General features: G+C 43.2%; 1 protein-coding gene across 2 annotated transcripts in view; it reads left to right on the top strand.

Annotated features, from left to right (window-relative positions):
* The window catches only part of STAU2 (staufen double-stranded RNA binding protein 2), a 165581-nt gene that overhangs the window by 63616 nt on the left and 84016 nt on the right, over nucleotides 1-17949 (top strand). For both annotated transcript variants that reach the window (XM_054385295.1, XM_054385296.1), the window contains exon 11: nucleotides 14523-14830. In XM_054385295.1, coding sequence (XP_054241270.1) covers nucleotides 14523-14830 — 308 coding nt within the window. The remainder of the gene's footprint in view (nucleotides 1-14522; nucleotides 14831-17949) is intronic.

Raw genomic sequence — 17949 nt, forward strand, 5'->3', positions numbered from 1 at the left:
GGCCAGTACAGAGTTCAGACAGGTTGGAGTCTCCTCCTCTGCAGACACTCAAAACCCTCCTGGACACATTCCTGTGTGATCTACTCTAGGTGATCCTGCTCTGACAGGGAGGTTGGACTGGATGATCTTTCCAGGTTCCTTCCAACCTCTAACATTCTGTGGTTCTCCAAGGACAGAGATTCCATAGTTTCTGTGGGCAGCCTATTCCAATGCTTAATTATATTTACATTTGATTTTTCCCTTTTATCCCAGTCAGAACATCTTCTGTTTATTTAGGATTGTCATCTCCTGTTCTTCTGATATGTACCTAAGTAATGTGCCTGGTTCAGTCTTTTTGGCAACATACTCTCAGGTATTGGAAAGCTGTTCTTAGGCCCCCAGAGCATACAACTGTCCTCTAAACCTGGTTAGCCAAATAGATTTCCCTCATCCAGTAAGTCAGCTGTGTAGATCACAGCTTGGATGCAAGGGTGCTGTGAGAGACATGTCAAAAGCCTTGCTAAAGCCAAGGTAAATGACATCCTCTGCTCTCCCTTAATCCATAAATCCAGTCATTTTATCATAAAAGGCAAACAGGTTGTTGAGGCTAGTTTTTATCCATGGTAAATTCATGCTGATTGCTCCCAGTGTTTTATTTTCTCCTTTGTGTGCCTACAAATGGCATGAAAAGGACTTGCTGCATGATTTTCCCAGGAACTCAAGTGAATCTGACCAGCCTGCCTTTTTTGTTGAGGATGCTGCCTTTCTGCAGGCATTGGAGATCTCTCCTGATCCCTATGACCTTTTAAAGATACTATTATCTTCATGAGTGGCCTCACAGAAGCTGGTTTAGTCAGCATGCTAAGGTATATCCCCTTTGGACCAATAGATTTGTACAGGCTGAAGATTTCTCAAGAGATCTCAGACTCTGATCAGATTCTCCCATTGTAGTTTCTGTCTTGAGCCATGTCTACAGGCACAAAACCTGGGAGACCTTGTTGGTGAAGATCAACTTGAGTTTCACTGTAACAGGTAATGGATAGGACAGACCTTTGTGACTTGATAACTAGATTTTTGCTGGTGACAATGACAAAGATCATATGAACAGTACTTCCTTGACTTTCCCATGAGCCCTGAATTCTTCTCTAGAACTGTGTTACAAACTTTTTGAAGAACCCCAAATGTTATCTCCTCAGGAAGGACACATCCGTGAGCTACTGTCTGTCTTTTGCCTATGTATATCTGAAGGGCTTGGTCCTACAAGCATGTTTGAAAGGATTTCAGTGGTGTTCCAGTAGAGATGTGGTCTTCCCAGTCATTAGGCCTGCTCTTCAACTCACACAAATGTTTGGTAGTGTTTGAAGTATTCTTGGATTCATAGAATCATGGAATTGTTAGGGTTGGAAGGGACCTCAAGGATCATCAAGTTCCAATCCCCCTGCCATGGACAGGGACACCTCACACTACATCAGCCCCATCTCTTTCAGTCTGTCCTCATAGCAGAGCAGCTCCAGCCCTCTGATCATCCTCGTGGCCCTTCTCTGGACACCTTCCAGCACCTCCAGATCTTTCTTGTAATAGAAGCTCCAGAACTGGATGCAGTACTCCAGGTGGGGTCTCACCAGAATGGAGTAGAGTGGGAGAATCACCTCCCTGACCCTGCTGGCTATGCTTCTCTTGATGCAGCCCAGGATGTGATTGGCTTTCTGGGCTGCAAGTGCTCACTGCTGGCTCATGTTGAGCTTCTCGTCCACCAGCACCCCGAAGTCCCTTTCTTCAGGGCTGTTGTCAACCCAGTCAGTACATGCCATTGTGTTTCCCTGAAAGGAAGGATTCCACAGGATCTAAGAATTCTGATTAATTGCTTCCTTCCTATCACCAATCCTTATTAATACTTCTAGATGATTTCTGTTTGCATTGTCAAAATCTCTTAAGGGCATGGCCTATGGAACACCTTCAAATGTTAACATACTGGAGTTTGGGACAGCAGAACAGGAGCCCTAGGTTTTCTCTCCTCTCCTTGCAGTGTCTTGCAGCAAAGATATTTATAAATTACATCCTAATCATCTACTACACCAGCAAGAAGAAAACAATCTCTCTCCCTAGCTTCATTTAGCAAGAAAACTTCAGCAGTTACACATGTGAATCCAAATCTAGAAGGAGAAAACAGAGGCAAACTCACTTAGCAGGAGGCAAGATCAACACAAAATATGTTTTAAACTTATGCTGACCAAAGAATTTATTTTTTCATGGCTTAACCTGTTCACAGACCTTTTATGGCCATCACAGGCCATGCTACAAAAACAGGAAGAAGAGAGCAACACCCACCTGGCTTCAGCCTCCTTTCATGTAGTTATAGAGAGTGAGAAGGCCTCCCCTTAGCCTCCTTTCCACAGGGTGAACAACATCAGTTCCCTCAGCTGCCCCTCACAAGACCTGTTCTGCCAATCCATGCATATAAGGGCAATGTGCAGTTTGCATTTGTTCTTACCTTGAAACCCAGCTTTCAGTGGCCTTCAAGATCTGGTGCTCTGAGATTGCCACATCTACCATGAGGTAGTTCTCATTCAGGTTTCCAGTAATTTCATTCCAGGAAGACAACTGTGTCCTGGTCGGACAATGTGTTGTGCATCAGTTTCCTTTTGCAGGCAGGTCCTCTTCCATTGTGTGCATACTGCACTGTGTTTCCACCTGAAATGATGTGAAATCAAACTAGAGTAGTAAAGGGATGGTGCACCAAAAACCCCAGTCCTAACAGTTGTATGGATTAGTTCAGATTTTGTTGTACCTTTATTCTGTAGCTTGTTTTTGCTGAGAAGTACCTTACAGTCTGTATCCTCCTACATCCTGACTCAATGCATTTTTGGTATTCCATATTAAATATCCTTGAAAATTCTCTCCCTCTTTGTCGTGTTACCTTTGCAGATATCCCTTCAGTAAGCTTCACTTCTACTTACTGGCAAAGCTGCTTCCCACAGGTTTACTTCATGGAAACATAGAATGATTTGGATTGGAATCAAAGGTCTTCTAATCCAACCCTCTCTGCAGTCAGCAGGGACATCCTCAACTAGATCAGGTTGCCCAGAGCCTCACTTTGAATATCTCAAGGGGTGGGGCCTCAACTACCTCTCAGGGCAACCTGTTCCTCTCCCCTTCATTTCATAAGATGAAACAAGCAGCTCTTTGTTTCTTTGTTTGGGATATCTTAGTCATTTCTCACACGTGAAACAGCAAGGACTTTCAGTTTTTCTCTCTGATGCTTCTGGAAGAGACTTTGGGATATTGTGGGCAAACCACAAGCATACTCAGAGAAGTTGTGGAGGCTCCAAACATGGAAGTGTTCCAAGCCAGGTTGGATGGGGCCTCAAGCAACCTGGTCTGGTAGGAAGTGTCCCTGCCCATGGCAGGGGGGTTGGAACTAGATAATCTTGAAGACCCCTTCCACCCCAAACCATTCTGTGATTTGTGGCCCATACAGAAGATGTTTACTGTCAGAATGTTCATTTATCTCTCTGGATTTGACTTAAGCAAAATCAAAACATGAAACAAATCTGCAATCCTAATGCCAAGTGGTTTTATATTTCTGGATGGGGTCATCACAAACATCATATAGTATGTGTGGTAGGAGCAGCTGTAGATGAGCTATGAAGAACAAATATATACAGAAGGCAAAAGCAGCAGTGTTTTTATGTAAAGGGAAAAAATTACCCTAACTATTTTTATATGTTCCTTGCTCTCAATTTTCTGTAGTATAGTTTTCCTTTATCTATTTCCAGCAATTTGGGGAGTCACAAAGTATTGAAACAAAGTAATAATGAAAAAAAAGAAAGAGTCAGAGCAGTCCTACCTCTCTGTAAAGGACAAGGTCTTTGTTTTTCTGGCCTAACTTTTTATTATTGATTCATGCATGACTTTACAGTCTTTGTTCTTCAGAGTACATCTGCTCCTGCTGTTTTTTCACCACCTGAAATCATAATCATTTGTTTGTGACATCACAATTAGTTACTGTGAAGATGATTCGATTGTCACCAACAGATGATGATGATTTCAGATGGTAAATAAGCAGCAGGAGCAGATGATCTCCTAAGGAACAAAGATACTTGATCTCATGCAATTGTTCTGAGTAAGAAAAACTAAAGATGAGTAAAGAAGCAAATAGATATTCAGAAGAGTTTCTTAAATCTCCTCTAAATTCTTGAGGAATTTTGAGCATTTTTTTCACAGAAATAACATACATTTTAGTATTATGAGTGATTAAGAATATGAGAAATCCAAAATTTATGAAAATATATGGTGGTCCTGTAAGCCCTTACTGTACAGTTACACCCACATTCTTCTTTCCCAATGTTTTAGAAGAATAAATGCAAAATAAGCCATGCCTTTTTGAAATTTTACAGGCTAATACATCTTCACTTTGTTGGAAACAAAATTTATGTGCACTGTATAGTTTTGGCCCTCACTAGCTTTATAGAGATCTTTTTTTTCATAGTCCTGTCCATGTTGGCTTTTCAACTAGGGATTTGGGTGTAGGCTTCAGTAGGTAGTTTAATGCCCCTGTACTTACATGAACAGTAACTGAAGTCTGCAGGTTGGGAATAAAGGTTTTGTTTTGTCTTTCAGATATTTTTAATTGGAGTTTATATGTGATATATTTTGCTGAAGTATGTATCACTTCTAGGTGTATTTCAAAGGTGATTTGCAGTGGAATGTGCACATTTTTGCTAGGTACTGCTGTTTTGTTGAACTTCATTTTTGAATTGCTCCCAAACTTCCTAAACTGTGCCACTCTTGCTAGGGGTTAGGTTGATACATGCAAGTAGATAGAGTCCTGCATCTGGGAGGGATAATCCCAAATAACCCCAGGAGAGGTGGGGGACTGACCTGCTGGAAAGAGCTCTACAGAGAAGGACCTGGGAGTGCTGGTGGACAACAAGTTCACCATGAGCCAGCAATGTGTCTCATGGGTGAGAAGGCCAGTGGTCTCCTGGGGTGCATGAAGAGGAGTGTAGCCAGCAAGTCAAGGTTCTCCCCATTTACTCTGCCCTGGTGAGGCCACAGCTGGAATACTGGGTCCATTTCTGGACTGCCCAGTTCAAGAGACAGGGGACTACTGGAGGGAATCCAGTGGAGGGCCACTAAAATGCTGAGGGGACTGAGTCTCTGTTAGGAGGAGAAGCTGAGAGACTGGGGCTGCTTAGCCTGGAGAAGAGCAACCAGAGAAAGTATCTGATCAATGCTAAAGGGCAGGGGGCAAGAGGATGGGGCCAGACTCTTTTCAGTGGTGCCCAGTGATAGGAGAAGGGGCAATGGGCACAAACTGGAACCCAGGAGGTTCCACTTAAACATAAGAAAAAATTCTTTGCTGTGAGGGTACTGGAGCCCTGGAGCAGGCTGCCCAGAGAGGTTGTGGAGCCTCCTTCTCTGGAGGGATTCCAAATCCACCTGGACATAGTGATCCTGGATGACCTGCTGTGCGTGACCTTGTTTTGGCAGGGGATTTGGACTAGATGATCTCCAGAGGTCACTTCCAACTCCCACCATGCTGGAGTTCCATGATTCTGTGATCTCTAAACATTTGTAGTCTGTCTGTTGAGTAAAGCACCCATGAGTGAGGGTGCAGATAGGAATTCTGGTGTTCCCTGGCTGCTTTGCAGATTTTATATTCTGCATATTTTAGAGACAGGTTCCAAAACAATCAAACAAAAAACAACAAACAAGCAAGCAAGCAAACAAAAAAGTGTTGCAAGAAACCTGCTGCTTGGTTCTTGACTGTAAGAAGTACACACCTGGGCAGTGAGGCTGCTGGTTTGAATGCCCTCAGGCTGAGAAGGAACCCAAGTCAGCTTTCTAGCAGGCTGCATAACCACTGAGCTCTTGATATGAAACGTATAAAGAAAGAGGAGCTATCTGACAGCAGATAGCCAGCTTTGTGGGTAGAGGGAATGTCAGAGAAATGCCCTTTGTGCTTCTCCTGGCCCCTTGAAAATCCTCTGTGAATTACATTTGATCCAGGGTGCCAGTCTGGTGCTTTGGAAAAGACAACACGGGAGAGAGCAACTACAAGCTCTGGTTTGATGTTAGCTCTCAAATGCAGATTTAATAATGTAATCCTGCAAGCAGTCTGCATTTGGCTTGCTGACTGCAGCCAAGCAAACTGAGCAGTATCGCACAGTTAAACCAAATATAATGTTCTCTTTAAATCCTTTCATTTTTCCAAAGCATTTTCTCCTTTTCCTACTCCCTTTCCCCTCAGCCTGGAACCCACCATGTGCCTCCCTCTTAGTCTAGGGCTATAATGTCCTCGAAGAATTGAATCACTTGAACAGAGGCTTTCTTGCTGTCAGAACCAAGGCTTAATTCTCTATTCTTTCCTCCATCCCCTTTCCTTTACATCAAACATTTTATGCCTATGACTTCCACTCCCCCACCACTTTCCCCTCCTCTGATTTCATCTTCACTCATACCTATGCCCTGCTTGTTGATGTCCCCCTTGACCTTCTTAGCTTCAGCAACCTCTCTATCCTTGTCTAGTAGACTTGCACTTTCTTTCATCTGTCCTGTGTGTGGGTCATGCCTTTGTTTTCATCAGCACAATTCTCATTCCTCTCTTAATCTGTTAATGAATAGTCTTGCCTGCACAAGTCACCTCCAGTTGCACTTAGGCACTCTCTTAATTGCTTCACCCTCTCAGAAATCACTTTCTTGCAGCTTTTACCAGCACCTTGATCTGCCAGCTCACTAGCTTGATTTGCTCCTGCTCCAAATTTGCTGATCCTACTTTCTGATAAGAATATTGTCCTTTCTACTGTGTTTAGATTGGGTTTTTTCATATCCAGCTTCATCTTAATCTTAGGTTATCTGGTAGCCTGATGAATTGTGAGAAACTCATAGTGCAGAGATTATAATCTAAAAACAATGGTGTAGATGTTTCATCTGTCTATTGGAATATTTCATAGAGTATCTCCCACTGCAAACACCAAGCCTTATTTTTACCAAAATCTTATGTTCCCAAGCAGGAGTAAAGCTGTGGCAGATTTTAAAAGGACTTCCCTCACACGAGTTGAACACCAAATGCTGCCAAAATGTGCACAATTTGAATCTCCTCTCATACTGCAAGTTCCTTATTGGTTGTACAGAAAATGTCGCAGTGAAAGGAAGGATATCAAGACCTGACTCCAGGAAGGGCTAAATAGTATTTACTTCAGTATCATAGTTATTTTAAGGTTAAATAAATTAGTATTTTAATGAGAGACTTTATGTAACATCAGTTTGTTTAAGGTCATGTAGATGAGATCTTTTGATTGAAGGACATTGTGTAATGACAGAACATTTTTTCATGTCTGAATATTGCAGTAGCTAGTGAGTTGGAAATACCAGAGATAGCTGTGTGAAGTAGGTAATGATTGCATCTTGGTATTTCCATCCAAGATTGTGTGGAGACCATTACTGAGAACATGATGGCCACACTGTTTGCCTAGTCAATGGTTCCACTGACGTTTTCTGAGCTCCTACTGAGGTAATAAAACAGCATTTGAAAATATTTGAGTATATAAATAGGCTTCTACAGTGAGTGGAGCAGAAGATAATTTCTTTTTGTGATAATATTTACATTTTTCAGTCTTGTTATTGAAATAGTTATTTGGTTTTGTAAATTCTCTCAGAGGATTTGTGATGGGCCATACCTTAGGCTTGTGGAGAACGTGCCAGTTGTATGGAGTGATTACTGCATGTCAAAGTCCTCCATGCCTCTTAAGGCTTGGTCTATTTTTACTTACATAACAGTCAAGTCAGGATTAGATCTGGGTCTAACTTTTCCTGCTTAGTGTCTTCCTACAAGATTTTGCCGTGGCTTTTAAGCAGCACTACATAAGAAGGCTTTGTTTGATGGCAATACAGGTAGTGCAACCTGAGAGAAAGCTTCTGGATGCTCATCAAGGATTTTAGTGAGTTCTGAAAATCCTGATTATCTGTTTATGAAGCATCTTTTCTTCATCCAGTGCTGGGTTATTCCAAGTATCAGGGTATTAATTTATGAGGATGTCATGTACAGAATTATATCATAGTTTACTTTTCACCCTTACACAAAGCACTCCTCCATTCTGCTGATTGTAGTGGAAGGAAGAGCATGTGCTCCTCAGGGGTGTCAGGTGAAGCCATACACCAGCTGACACTGCTTCTGATGCACCAACAAGGAGAGCTTTCCTGTAGGACAGATGAGAGCGTAGGGGGAAAATCGTAGCTCTCAAAAAAAGAATCAAGTTGTGGTTTAGACCAAGTATACTGGTGGCCTGTAAACACAAAGTCAGGGAGTGACCTCAGACCAGGAGATGTCATTGAGTGAAGGCTGAGGATCCCTACAATGCTGATCAAGTAGAAAAGAGAAGAACTGAGCACTGATACATGTGTATGGGTTTGCAATACAAGCCTGATCCTGTGGGTCATCTTTTGGAGTTGAATGATGAAATAGAATTTTTACCTTCTTGTGTTTTCTGATCTTCCTGACAGGATAGAAGATTGGAAATGGGCCATCCATGGTAGCAGTGTAGGCAGTGCTATCTGTGAGCGTGCAGGCAACTCTGTCAGTACTTTGAACTTTTCTTAGCTTAGCAGCACACTGCTGTGCGGTAACTTTTCACTGCCTCATAGCAGCAAATGCCATTTTTGTGGGTCTTACTACATTGAGGCTCACTTGCTGATAATGTCAGTGGTCTTCCTTCCTCACCCCATTCTCCATGCAGTAAGTCCCTCTGATGGCTAGTTTTGCTTGCTGTGGATGTCAGAGGTTGGAAGGGACCCAAAGAGATCATCGAGTCCAACCCCCCTGCCAGAGCAGGACCATACAATCTAGCTCAGATCACAGAGGAACACATCCAGATGGACCTTGAAAGTCTCCAGAGGAGACTCCACAACCTCTCTTGAGGGCCTGTTCCAGTGGTCTGTGACTCTTACAGTAAAGAAGTTCCCCCTTGTGTTGAGGTGGAACCTCCTGTACTGCAGTTTATGTCCATTGCTCCTTGTCCTATCCCAGGGAGCAAGTGAGCAGAGCCTGTCCCCTCCCTCCTGACCCCCAGCCCTCAGATGTTTATAAATATTTGTTAAATCCCCTCCAAGTCTTCTCTTTTCCAGACTAAACAGGCCCAGGTCCCTCAGCCTCTCCTCATCAGGCAGTGCTCCAGTCCCCTAATCATCCTCATAGCCCTCTGCTGGACCCTCTCCAGCAGGTCCCTGTCCCTCCTAAACTGGGGAGCCCAAAACTGAAGGCAGTAGTCAAGATGAGGTCTCACCAGGGCAGAGTAGAGGGGGAGGGGAATCTCCCTGGATCTGCTGGACACACTCTTCTTAATACACCCCAGGCTCCCAGTGGCCTTCTTGGCCACTAGGGCACATTACTGTCCCATGGATAACTTGTTATCCACCAGCACTCCCAGGTCCCTCTCCATTGGGGCTGCTCTCCAGCAGATCGCCTCCCAACCTGTACTGGTGCAGGACTCTGCACTTATCCTTGTTGAACTTCATTTGGTTCCTCTGTGCCTAGCTCTCAGTCTGTCTGAATCTCGCTGGATGGCTGCACAGCCTTCAGCTGTATCAGCCAAGCCTCCCAGTTTGGTGTCATCAGCAAACTTGCTGAGCAGACTCTGTCTCTCTGTCTGTCCCCTTATCAATGTTATTGATGAAGATGTTGAACAGCAGCAGACCCAGCACTGATCCCTGGGAACTCAACTGGACAGCTGGACCTGGCACCATTGATCACCACTCTTTGAACTCTGTCTTGTACCCAGTTTCTAATCCACCTCACTGTCTGCTCTTCTATCCTACAATTCCTGAGCTTGCTCACTAGTATGTCATGGGAGACAGTGTCAAAGGCCTTGACCTTCACTCCAGAAGGAGGGGACAGTAGGAGGGGACTCTATTGTAGAAAGGTCCCTCTGTCTTCCCAGCCATGGGAACCCTGAAGGGAAAGGGTTAGGAGATGGAAACCCAACTACTCCAACACGTGCTTTGGAGACTGCCTCTGCTACTGCTGCTGGGAGAAGTGGACTCAAAGCACTGACATAAAACTTCAAGGGGAAGGCTTGTGAAGGGTGGTTGGGCCATTGTGTATCTTAATTGTGCATTTGCTTGGAGTCTAAACTGTTGTGTGGTTGGCTAGTATGTGACAGCAAACGTGGACAGGGGGAGGTGAAGAAATTTGGTCTTCGGTAAGACAAGACTTTGGCATTGGAGTGTTCAGAGACTTCAGAAGGCTGTGAGAGGCTGTTAGCAAGTACTGCCAAGGATGAGTAAGACGTGTTTGGAATGTTAGTGATTAGATTGCCTAGCTAGCCTGCATGTTTTCCCAGTACGTTTGCCCACAGGTTTAAATAATATAAATGGAAATTATTTTAACATCTTTCATGAGTACCTCGAAGTTAATGTCCAGCAGAAAGTGCAGCGTTATTGGTAGTATTCTAGATCTTGTGACTGCTCATCATTACAGCGCTGTCTTTGGAGTATGGGATAAATATTTAGTGGACACAAAAAGCCAATTATTTTGTAGCTGAAAGACTAGGAAAAATATGAAAATATTCACCCACAGATGTTCTCCTCCAATGCAAATACAATGCAGTGCAAGCTGGAGCAGAGGAGGTTCCACCTCAACACAAGGGGGAATTCTTTACTGTAAGGGTGCCAGAACCCTGGAACAGGCTGCCCAGAGAGGTTGTTGAGTCTCTTTCTCTGGAGACATTCAAAACCTCCTGGGATGAGTTTCTGTGTGACTTGTTCTAGGTGATCCTGTTCTGGCAGGGGGCTTGGACTGGATGATCTTTTGAGGTCTCTTCCAACCCCTAAGATTCTGTGATTCTGTGTGATGAAGGTATAGAGCATAGTATCCCTTTACTCCCATGATTTTTATTAAAGTGCTTCTTTGAAGACTGCTGAAGACAGTTTCTGAAGAGCTGTTTTGTTCTCACACGTTTTCCATCGTTGATGTCATACTTGTCTTGTGCTAACAGCTTTACTACTGTACCTAAGCTGTTTTTTATGTACATATATATATAGATATATTAAACTATGCTCTCTTCAACACTTAACAGAGTTGAAATAAGCAGAAAACAGTGGGGAATGAGATTTAAAAAAATCCTCATTAAGACATTAAAAAATAATAGTGAGTTATGGTTAGTATTGGTCAGACTGTAATGGCTGGACTTGATGACCTTAAAGGTCTTTTCCAACCAAAATGATTCTGTGATACTCTTGCTGAGATTTTCAAAGAGACTCAAGTTCTTCTTGGATTTTTAAAACAAATTTGTAAGATTCTTCATGAAACATACGCCCTGAATATGAAAATGTTAATAGATTGCAACTCTATTAATGTAGTGTCCAGAATATTGCTTTACTTTGTTTCCAGAGATAATCAATGATGATAATATAATACCTGCCTCTCAGAGCCAATGTATGATTTAAATTAATTCCTGCTTAGAAAGCACTCTGAAGTCTTTAGCAGGAAGATGTTACATAAATGTAAAAGGACTGTTATTAATTTAACATAACCATTATGGTGAAGTCAGTACTTCAGGAGCATTTGCTATAGCTCTGCTCAGTATCTTTTTATTCATCATATGCTGCAGATTAGTTATTTTAACATTTAGAAAGCTTAGTAATCTGGAAGTATTCCAAACCATTGTTCCAGACAGCAGTTAGATATTTGGGTGGATCATGTAAAAACAGTGAAATGGCTGAGAAAGCATGTCAAATGTTTATTTTAAGTAGTATTACATCAATGGAACAGACATCTGCAGCACTGGGCTTGATTTTAAATGTCTTTAAACTTCTTTTAAGTTTACATTGTACAATGTTTTTCTAAAATCGATTTGGGGAGGCTAATGTGTTCTTTCTTAACAAGTGTCCTGCTTTGCCTTTTATTCCATTTGAATTCTCAAATATTTATAGGAAATCAGATTTGCAGTGGGCAGGTCTTAGGAGGTGCTGAACACCTGCCACTCCATTCTTGTTGCTGTTTGGTTTTCACAGAATCGTCACAGAATATATCTGGTTGGAAGAGACCTCCAAGCTCATCCAGTCCAACCCTTGACCCAGCACTGAAGGGTCAACACTAAACCATGTCCTAAGCACCAGGTCCACAGACTGCTTAAACACCTCTAGGGATTGTGACTCCACCACTGCTCTAGGCAGACCGTTCCAATGTTTGAGAGCCCTTCCAGTAAAGAAAGATTTCCTAACATCCAGCCTGAACCTCCCCAGTGCAGCCTGAAACCATTTTCTCCATTCCTGTCTCTTGCCACCAAGGAGCAGAGGCTTGCCCCCTCCTCACTTCAACCTCCCTTCAGAGAGCTGTAGAGAGCAATGAGGTCTCCCTTCAGCCTCTTCTTCTCCAGACTAAATACCCCCAGCTCCCTCAGCCCCTCCTCATATGCCATGAGCTCCAGGCCCTTCTCCAGCTTCGTTGCACTTCTCTGGCACACTCCAGCACCTCCAATGTCCAATGTATTGAGGGGTTCAGAACTGAACACAGTACTTGAGGTGTGGCTTCAGCAGTGTGAGCACAGGGGGATGATCACCTTCCTGCTCCTGCTGGCCACAGTGTTTCTGATACAAGCCAGGGTGCCATTGGCTTTCTTGGCCACCTGAGCACTGCTGATTAATATTTAGCCAACTGTCAACCAATACCCCCAGCAACCACACATCCCCAAGTCTGCAACTTACTATGGGGTTGTTGTGACCCAGGTGCAGGACCTGGCACTTAGCCTTGTAACCTAGTATCAGCTATCAGTATCTGTATTATCTGTTGTCATTATCATTCATGTAATCTCTTGCATGAGACCATTTAAAAATATGAGTAGTGAGGTTTTAGCCTCAGAAGAAGGGTACAAAATCACAGCTATAAGGCTGGGTATAACAACTTTAAGGTTAGAAGTCCAACCATCTCCACGAAGGTAGGTGGGAAGAGCAGTCAAGTGAGTAACAGATACATCTTTGTGAATTGAATAAGCTGCTGTTCCAGATTTCTGAAAGCATTTAAAAGCCAAATGTGGGACTAAATCAATTAAAAGATTCATCAGTAAGCAGTCTGCTGAGTCAGCAGGGAGGAAGTTCAATTTTCACCACGTAGGTGAAAATGAGGCTATTAATTACCGGCAATATTTTTTGAGTCTTCTCCATGTGGTAGGTATTTTATTTAAAAATACTACTTACAATACTAGGAACAGATGAATTCTTTCTGGGTAAATGGAAGTTAATTTTCTTCTCTTCTTTGAATGTATTCTGCGTTCTGAGGGGAATTTAATAACTACTGCAAATGAATTAAACATTGAACCCTTTGATTTCTCTGGGGATTACTAAATCAGGTAACAAACAGGTTTATTATTCCTAGAATGAAATGCCATAAGGCCAGGGTTCAACCATGTTGTTTTCACATACATGCTAGAAAATTAAAGTATGCAAATAATAAGAAATTACACGTTTCAAGCTCATTTTTCAATTTATTAATAAGAAAGAGGTTTTCCTCTTATATCAGCAAATTGGGTACTTCTGCTTCCAACAAATCATAAAATCACAGAATGGTTTGGGTTGGAAGGGACTTTAAAGATCATCCACTTCCACCCCCCCTGCCATGGGCAGGGACACCTCCTGCTAGACCAGGCTGCTCAAGGCTCTATCCAGTCTGGCTTTCAACACTTCCAGGCTTGGAGGCTCCACAAACATCTCTGGGCAACTTGTTCCAGTGCCTCACCACCCCATGGGGAAGAATTTCTTCCTAATGTCTCATCTAAATGGAACTTCTTCCAGTTTGAAGCCATTACCCCTTGTCACTCCATGCTTTTGTCAAAAGTCCCTCCCCAGCTCTCTTGTAGCCCCCTTCAGGTACTGGAAGGCTGCTTAGAGGCCTCCCCAGAGCCTTTTCCAGCCTCAATTCTCTCAGCCTGTCTTCATAGCAGAGGTGCTCCAGCACTCAGATCATGGCCTCCTCTGAACCTGCTTGTAACACTTACACACCCTTGTTGTGTTGAGAGCCCCAGAGCTGGACACAGGACGCCAGGTGGGGTCTCAGGAGAGTGAAGTAGAGGGGGAGAATCCTGTCCTTTGACCTGCTGTCTATATTGCTGGGGATGCAGCCCAGGACACTTCATTGCATAATTCATTAGTACTTCAGTGCTTCATTGCCTGTGAAAGCCAACAAAATTCAGGCTTAATTCTGCACATTTCCATGCAAAGGAATATCACCAAAACTGGTACTTTGAAGTAGCAGCTGTTCCTCTTGCTTTGTGGACCTCCAAACTATCCTTGTTTGTGTAGAGAATTCTGTGCTAATTGCAGTTTTAAAGTCCAGGTTTGTACTTTCTCAAAAAGACTGAGGGCAGAAGAGGGTCACTTCCTTTGGTTTAAACCTGCTTTGGTTTAAAATAAGTTATTTAAAGTACATGAGGGGAAAAGATACTGCTTCTAAACACCTTGTTTTCCACAGCAAAATACGTGAATGGAAATTGTCTGCATATCCAACCTGTTCCAGAGTAATGAGAGTGATCTTTGTTCTTCTTTTTTAGCACCAAAAGGAATACTCCATCTCTCTCCTGATGTTTATCAAGAGATGGAAGCAAGCCGCAACAAGTCAGCCCCTGGCAGCACCGTAAGCTATTTGTCACCCAAAGAAATGAGCCAGACTCCTAGCTCTTTCTTCAGCATATCTCCTACAACAAACAGCACAGCCACCATTGCCAGGGAACTTCTCATGAATGGAACCTCCCCAACTGCTGAAGCCATAGGTCTAAAAGGAATATCGCCTGCTTCCCCTTGTTCTGCAGTGCAGCCTTCCAAACAGCTGGAGTATTTGGCAAGGATTCAAGGCTTTCAGGTATGGGAGGGGGAAAATGAAGCTCTTCAGCCAGAATCATAGCATTGCCATCAAGGTGTCGCTCTTGCCCTCATGAATGTGGGCATGCATGTAACTTATCTTGTAAAATTAGCTGGTGTCCAAGGCAGTTTCTGGGTCCAGGAGATACAACCCTGCACCAATATACATGTCCCTCCTTCCTTTTTTTGTTCCTTCCTTTCATTCACCTTACTGCAGGCCATCTTTGTCTCCTTTGTTTATTGTCCTTAAATAATTTCAGGCTTAAATTATGCTTTTTACCTGCACTTTGATAGTCTTCACCTCTTGGCATTACAAGCATTATGCGCTGCTCTGGCATTGATTTCTCTCTTCGACTCTGATCCAGAAGGTACTGGTGCACTACCTTAACTTTGTGCTTATCTTCTGGGCCTGGTCATTAAAGCCTTGATTCTGCTTCACACCCTGCACCCCTTAGGTGTAACTTGTAGAACAACATTTTGGTCAGAAGGTGCAGCCCAGGAGCAGACCTGGTGTCAGAGCAATGCAGAATGTTTTTGACATCCCAGTCAATATACAGAATGTAAGATGAATCCTGCTGGGTCAGTGCATAGGTCTTTCAGCACTGTTAACCTGTACCCAGCAATGGCCAACACCCTGCATTTCGTGGGGCAGAGGCAGCCTCTGTACTGCATCCAGTCCTTTTGCAATCTGGAGAGTGGGAAAAGGAAGCCTCTTCCCCATTACCATCGTGTGCAAAATTACACACCTGCATGGGCAGTAGCTCACTGGACTGTGTTGCATATCAGGGGATAGGACCATCTGTGTGGAAATACTTCTGTCACAGGTTTGGTTTTTTGTGTGTTTTTGTTTGGTTGGTTTGTTTTTGTTTTTTTCTCCTTTTCAGAGTTGTGAATTTATTTAATTGGAAAAGTCAGTTTCATATGTTCTAGCTTATGTTATTTGATCATGTAACCAAATTCTGGAAATGGGAGGTTTCTGTCAGTGTTTCTTGCATGCCTGATAACAATTTTTCTTGTCAAAGCCCATGTAATTTTAAAAGTATGCAGTTGTTGGAAGTGATTTTAAAAAGGCTGCTAGAATTTGAGCAGTGGGATATTGTGTTGGCATGAGCGGGCCAGTTATGTTACATCAGATACCACCTGTTGTGGATTTGACCTGATGCTGTTGCTGTCTGAAATGTACATTCAGCTTCATTTTGGTCTTCATTTTTAAAATGTCATTTTTGATTCATTAGTTTGAATGTCTTTTAGTGCAAGAAAAGGTAAAAGCCTGAGCCTCACCATAGTAGAGTTAAGCTGCTACTGGGAACTCAGTTCTCCTGAGTTTCATTTGTTACTTGCCTGCAGTAGGAGCAAATGAATTCTGACAAAAAAGAAATTTGGTCTGTGAAGTGTTCACTGCTTGCTTCCACATCTTGTCAGATTGCTTCTGTCTACTAGTAACACTCTATTTCCATCACACCAATGCACACTTTATGTTACTGTTTGGATTCCTACTTGCCTACAGTATGTGGTTACTGTAAAATGATCAGTTATGCTTGTCCTGGTTTTTTTTTTTTTCATGCTTTGATTCTAGATGCTCACATAGAAATTGTTTTGAAGAGGTCTCACCTTGAGCCAAAAAATGTAATCCATTTAATTCGTAAACCAGACTATAACTTCTTACTTGGCCCTAACCAAACCCAAGGGGTCTGGCAGAGCACCTCAATCATTACCACCCAGGTGCTGTGTGTGTCCCATCCCCTGAGCAGACTTTTGAACACCTCGCTTCAGCCAGCCTGGTGTGGGTGTGAAACTGCTGCTGCCGGCTGGCTGAGCCGAGGTGGAGCAGGGGAACAGCTCGGTGGCCTGGTAGGTTGCCTATCACAGGTCTCTTCACCATTTCAGCCTGGAAAGCTCTTTGTGTTTGAGTTTAAAAGCTGGTTGCTTTACAGGTGAACTTCCTCAGGCATATTTACTCAGTAGCAAAGGAGTGCGTTTGCAAACAGCCATCTTGTTCCGTGTTTCCTGAAAGACCCAACATGATCTGAAATTGTTAGCATGTATTTGTATTCTGGTCTGGATGATAACCATCCTGCTGTCTTTCATTGAAGAACTCATACATTCTGTTCTGTTACAATGTATTTTTGACTTTTTAAAAGAAAAAAAAATCAATAAATGCAGATATGATGTTTCATTTGTAAATGTAAAAAAAGGAATGTTATTTGCTTATTTGAATGTTTGGGGGGGGTGTTAACTTCTTTAGCTGCAGGCGGCATGTCTTTAAAATGTGGTTATTTAATTTGCATTCTTCTAAACTGTCTGTTTGTGATCTCAGCCATGCTCTACGGTAAGCCCTTAAGAGTTACTGGGATCAATATGTGGAAAAGTACTGAAAAAGTGCTTGGATCCTGCTACTGAGATGTGCATTTCTCACTGCTAAAATATGCATTTGAGGAAGGTTTCAGGGAAATTCAACCCTCAGTGGGTTTCAAGGAAAGACCTGAATTTTGGAACTGCAAGTTTCTTGGAGCAGGTCAGATTTTAAAAAGCACCCAATTCCTATGTTCCAAATTGACACAGGCAATATGGATGCCAACAGTAAGTTGTTTAAAGCTGCAGAGTCATCTTAGGGGTTTTCATAAACACCTGTGTGCAGGTTTGGTGCCTGCCTTCCACTTCACTTGTAGGCCTGGGCACCCTACACAGAGTTTAGCAAAGTGGGGCTGTTGCCTCACACTGTGAACCCCTTCCCTGAAGTCAGTCATACCTTGGAGATTTTGGCCCTGTGCTGTGTTGTGTGATGCAGACACATCCCCACGAGCTGTGCTGTGGTTCTGGTGTGACCAGTGATGGTATTTCGCTCAGTGACCACTCACTGCTTTTGCTAAAGGCTGTAGTCGTGACAGGAAGAGCAGAAAGGGGCTGGTCTGGCCTCTCCAGGCTTGGGTAGTGTGTGAGGCAGCCATCAGTTGGAGTTTAGGCTGTGCTGGGGCCATTCCTGGTCTCTCAGACTGAGCTGTGGCTGCTAATAATTGCAGCACCACACAACTGGTGCCAGGCTTCCCAAATAACGGATGGGGGTGACCCTCACAGCCGTCCTGCCTAAATCTGTGAAGGCTGGTGAATTCCAACCCTCCT

The sequence above is a fragment of the Indicator indicator genome, chromosome 12, assembly GCF_027791375.1.
Source record: "Indicator indicator isolate 239-I01 chromosome 12, UM_Iind_1.1, whole genome shotgun sequence".
Lineage (NCBI taxonomy): Eukaryota > Metazoa > Chordata > Aves > Piciformes > Indicatoridae > Indicator > Indicator indicator.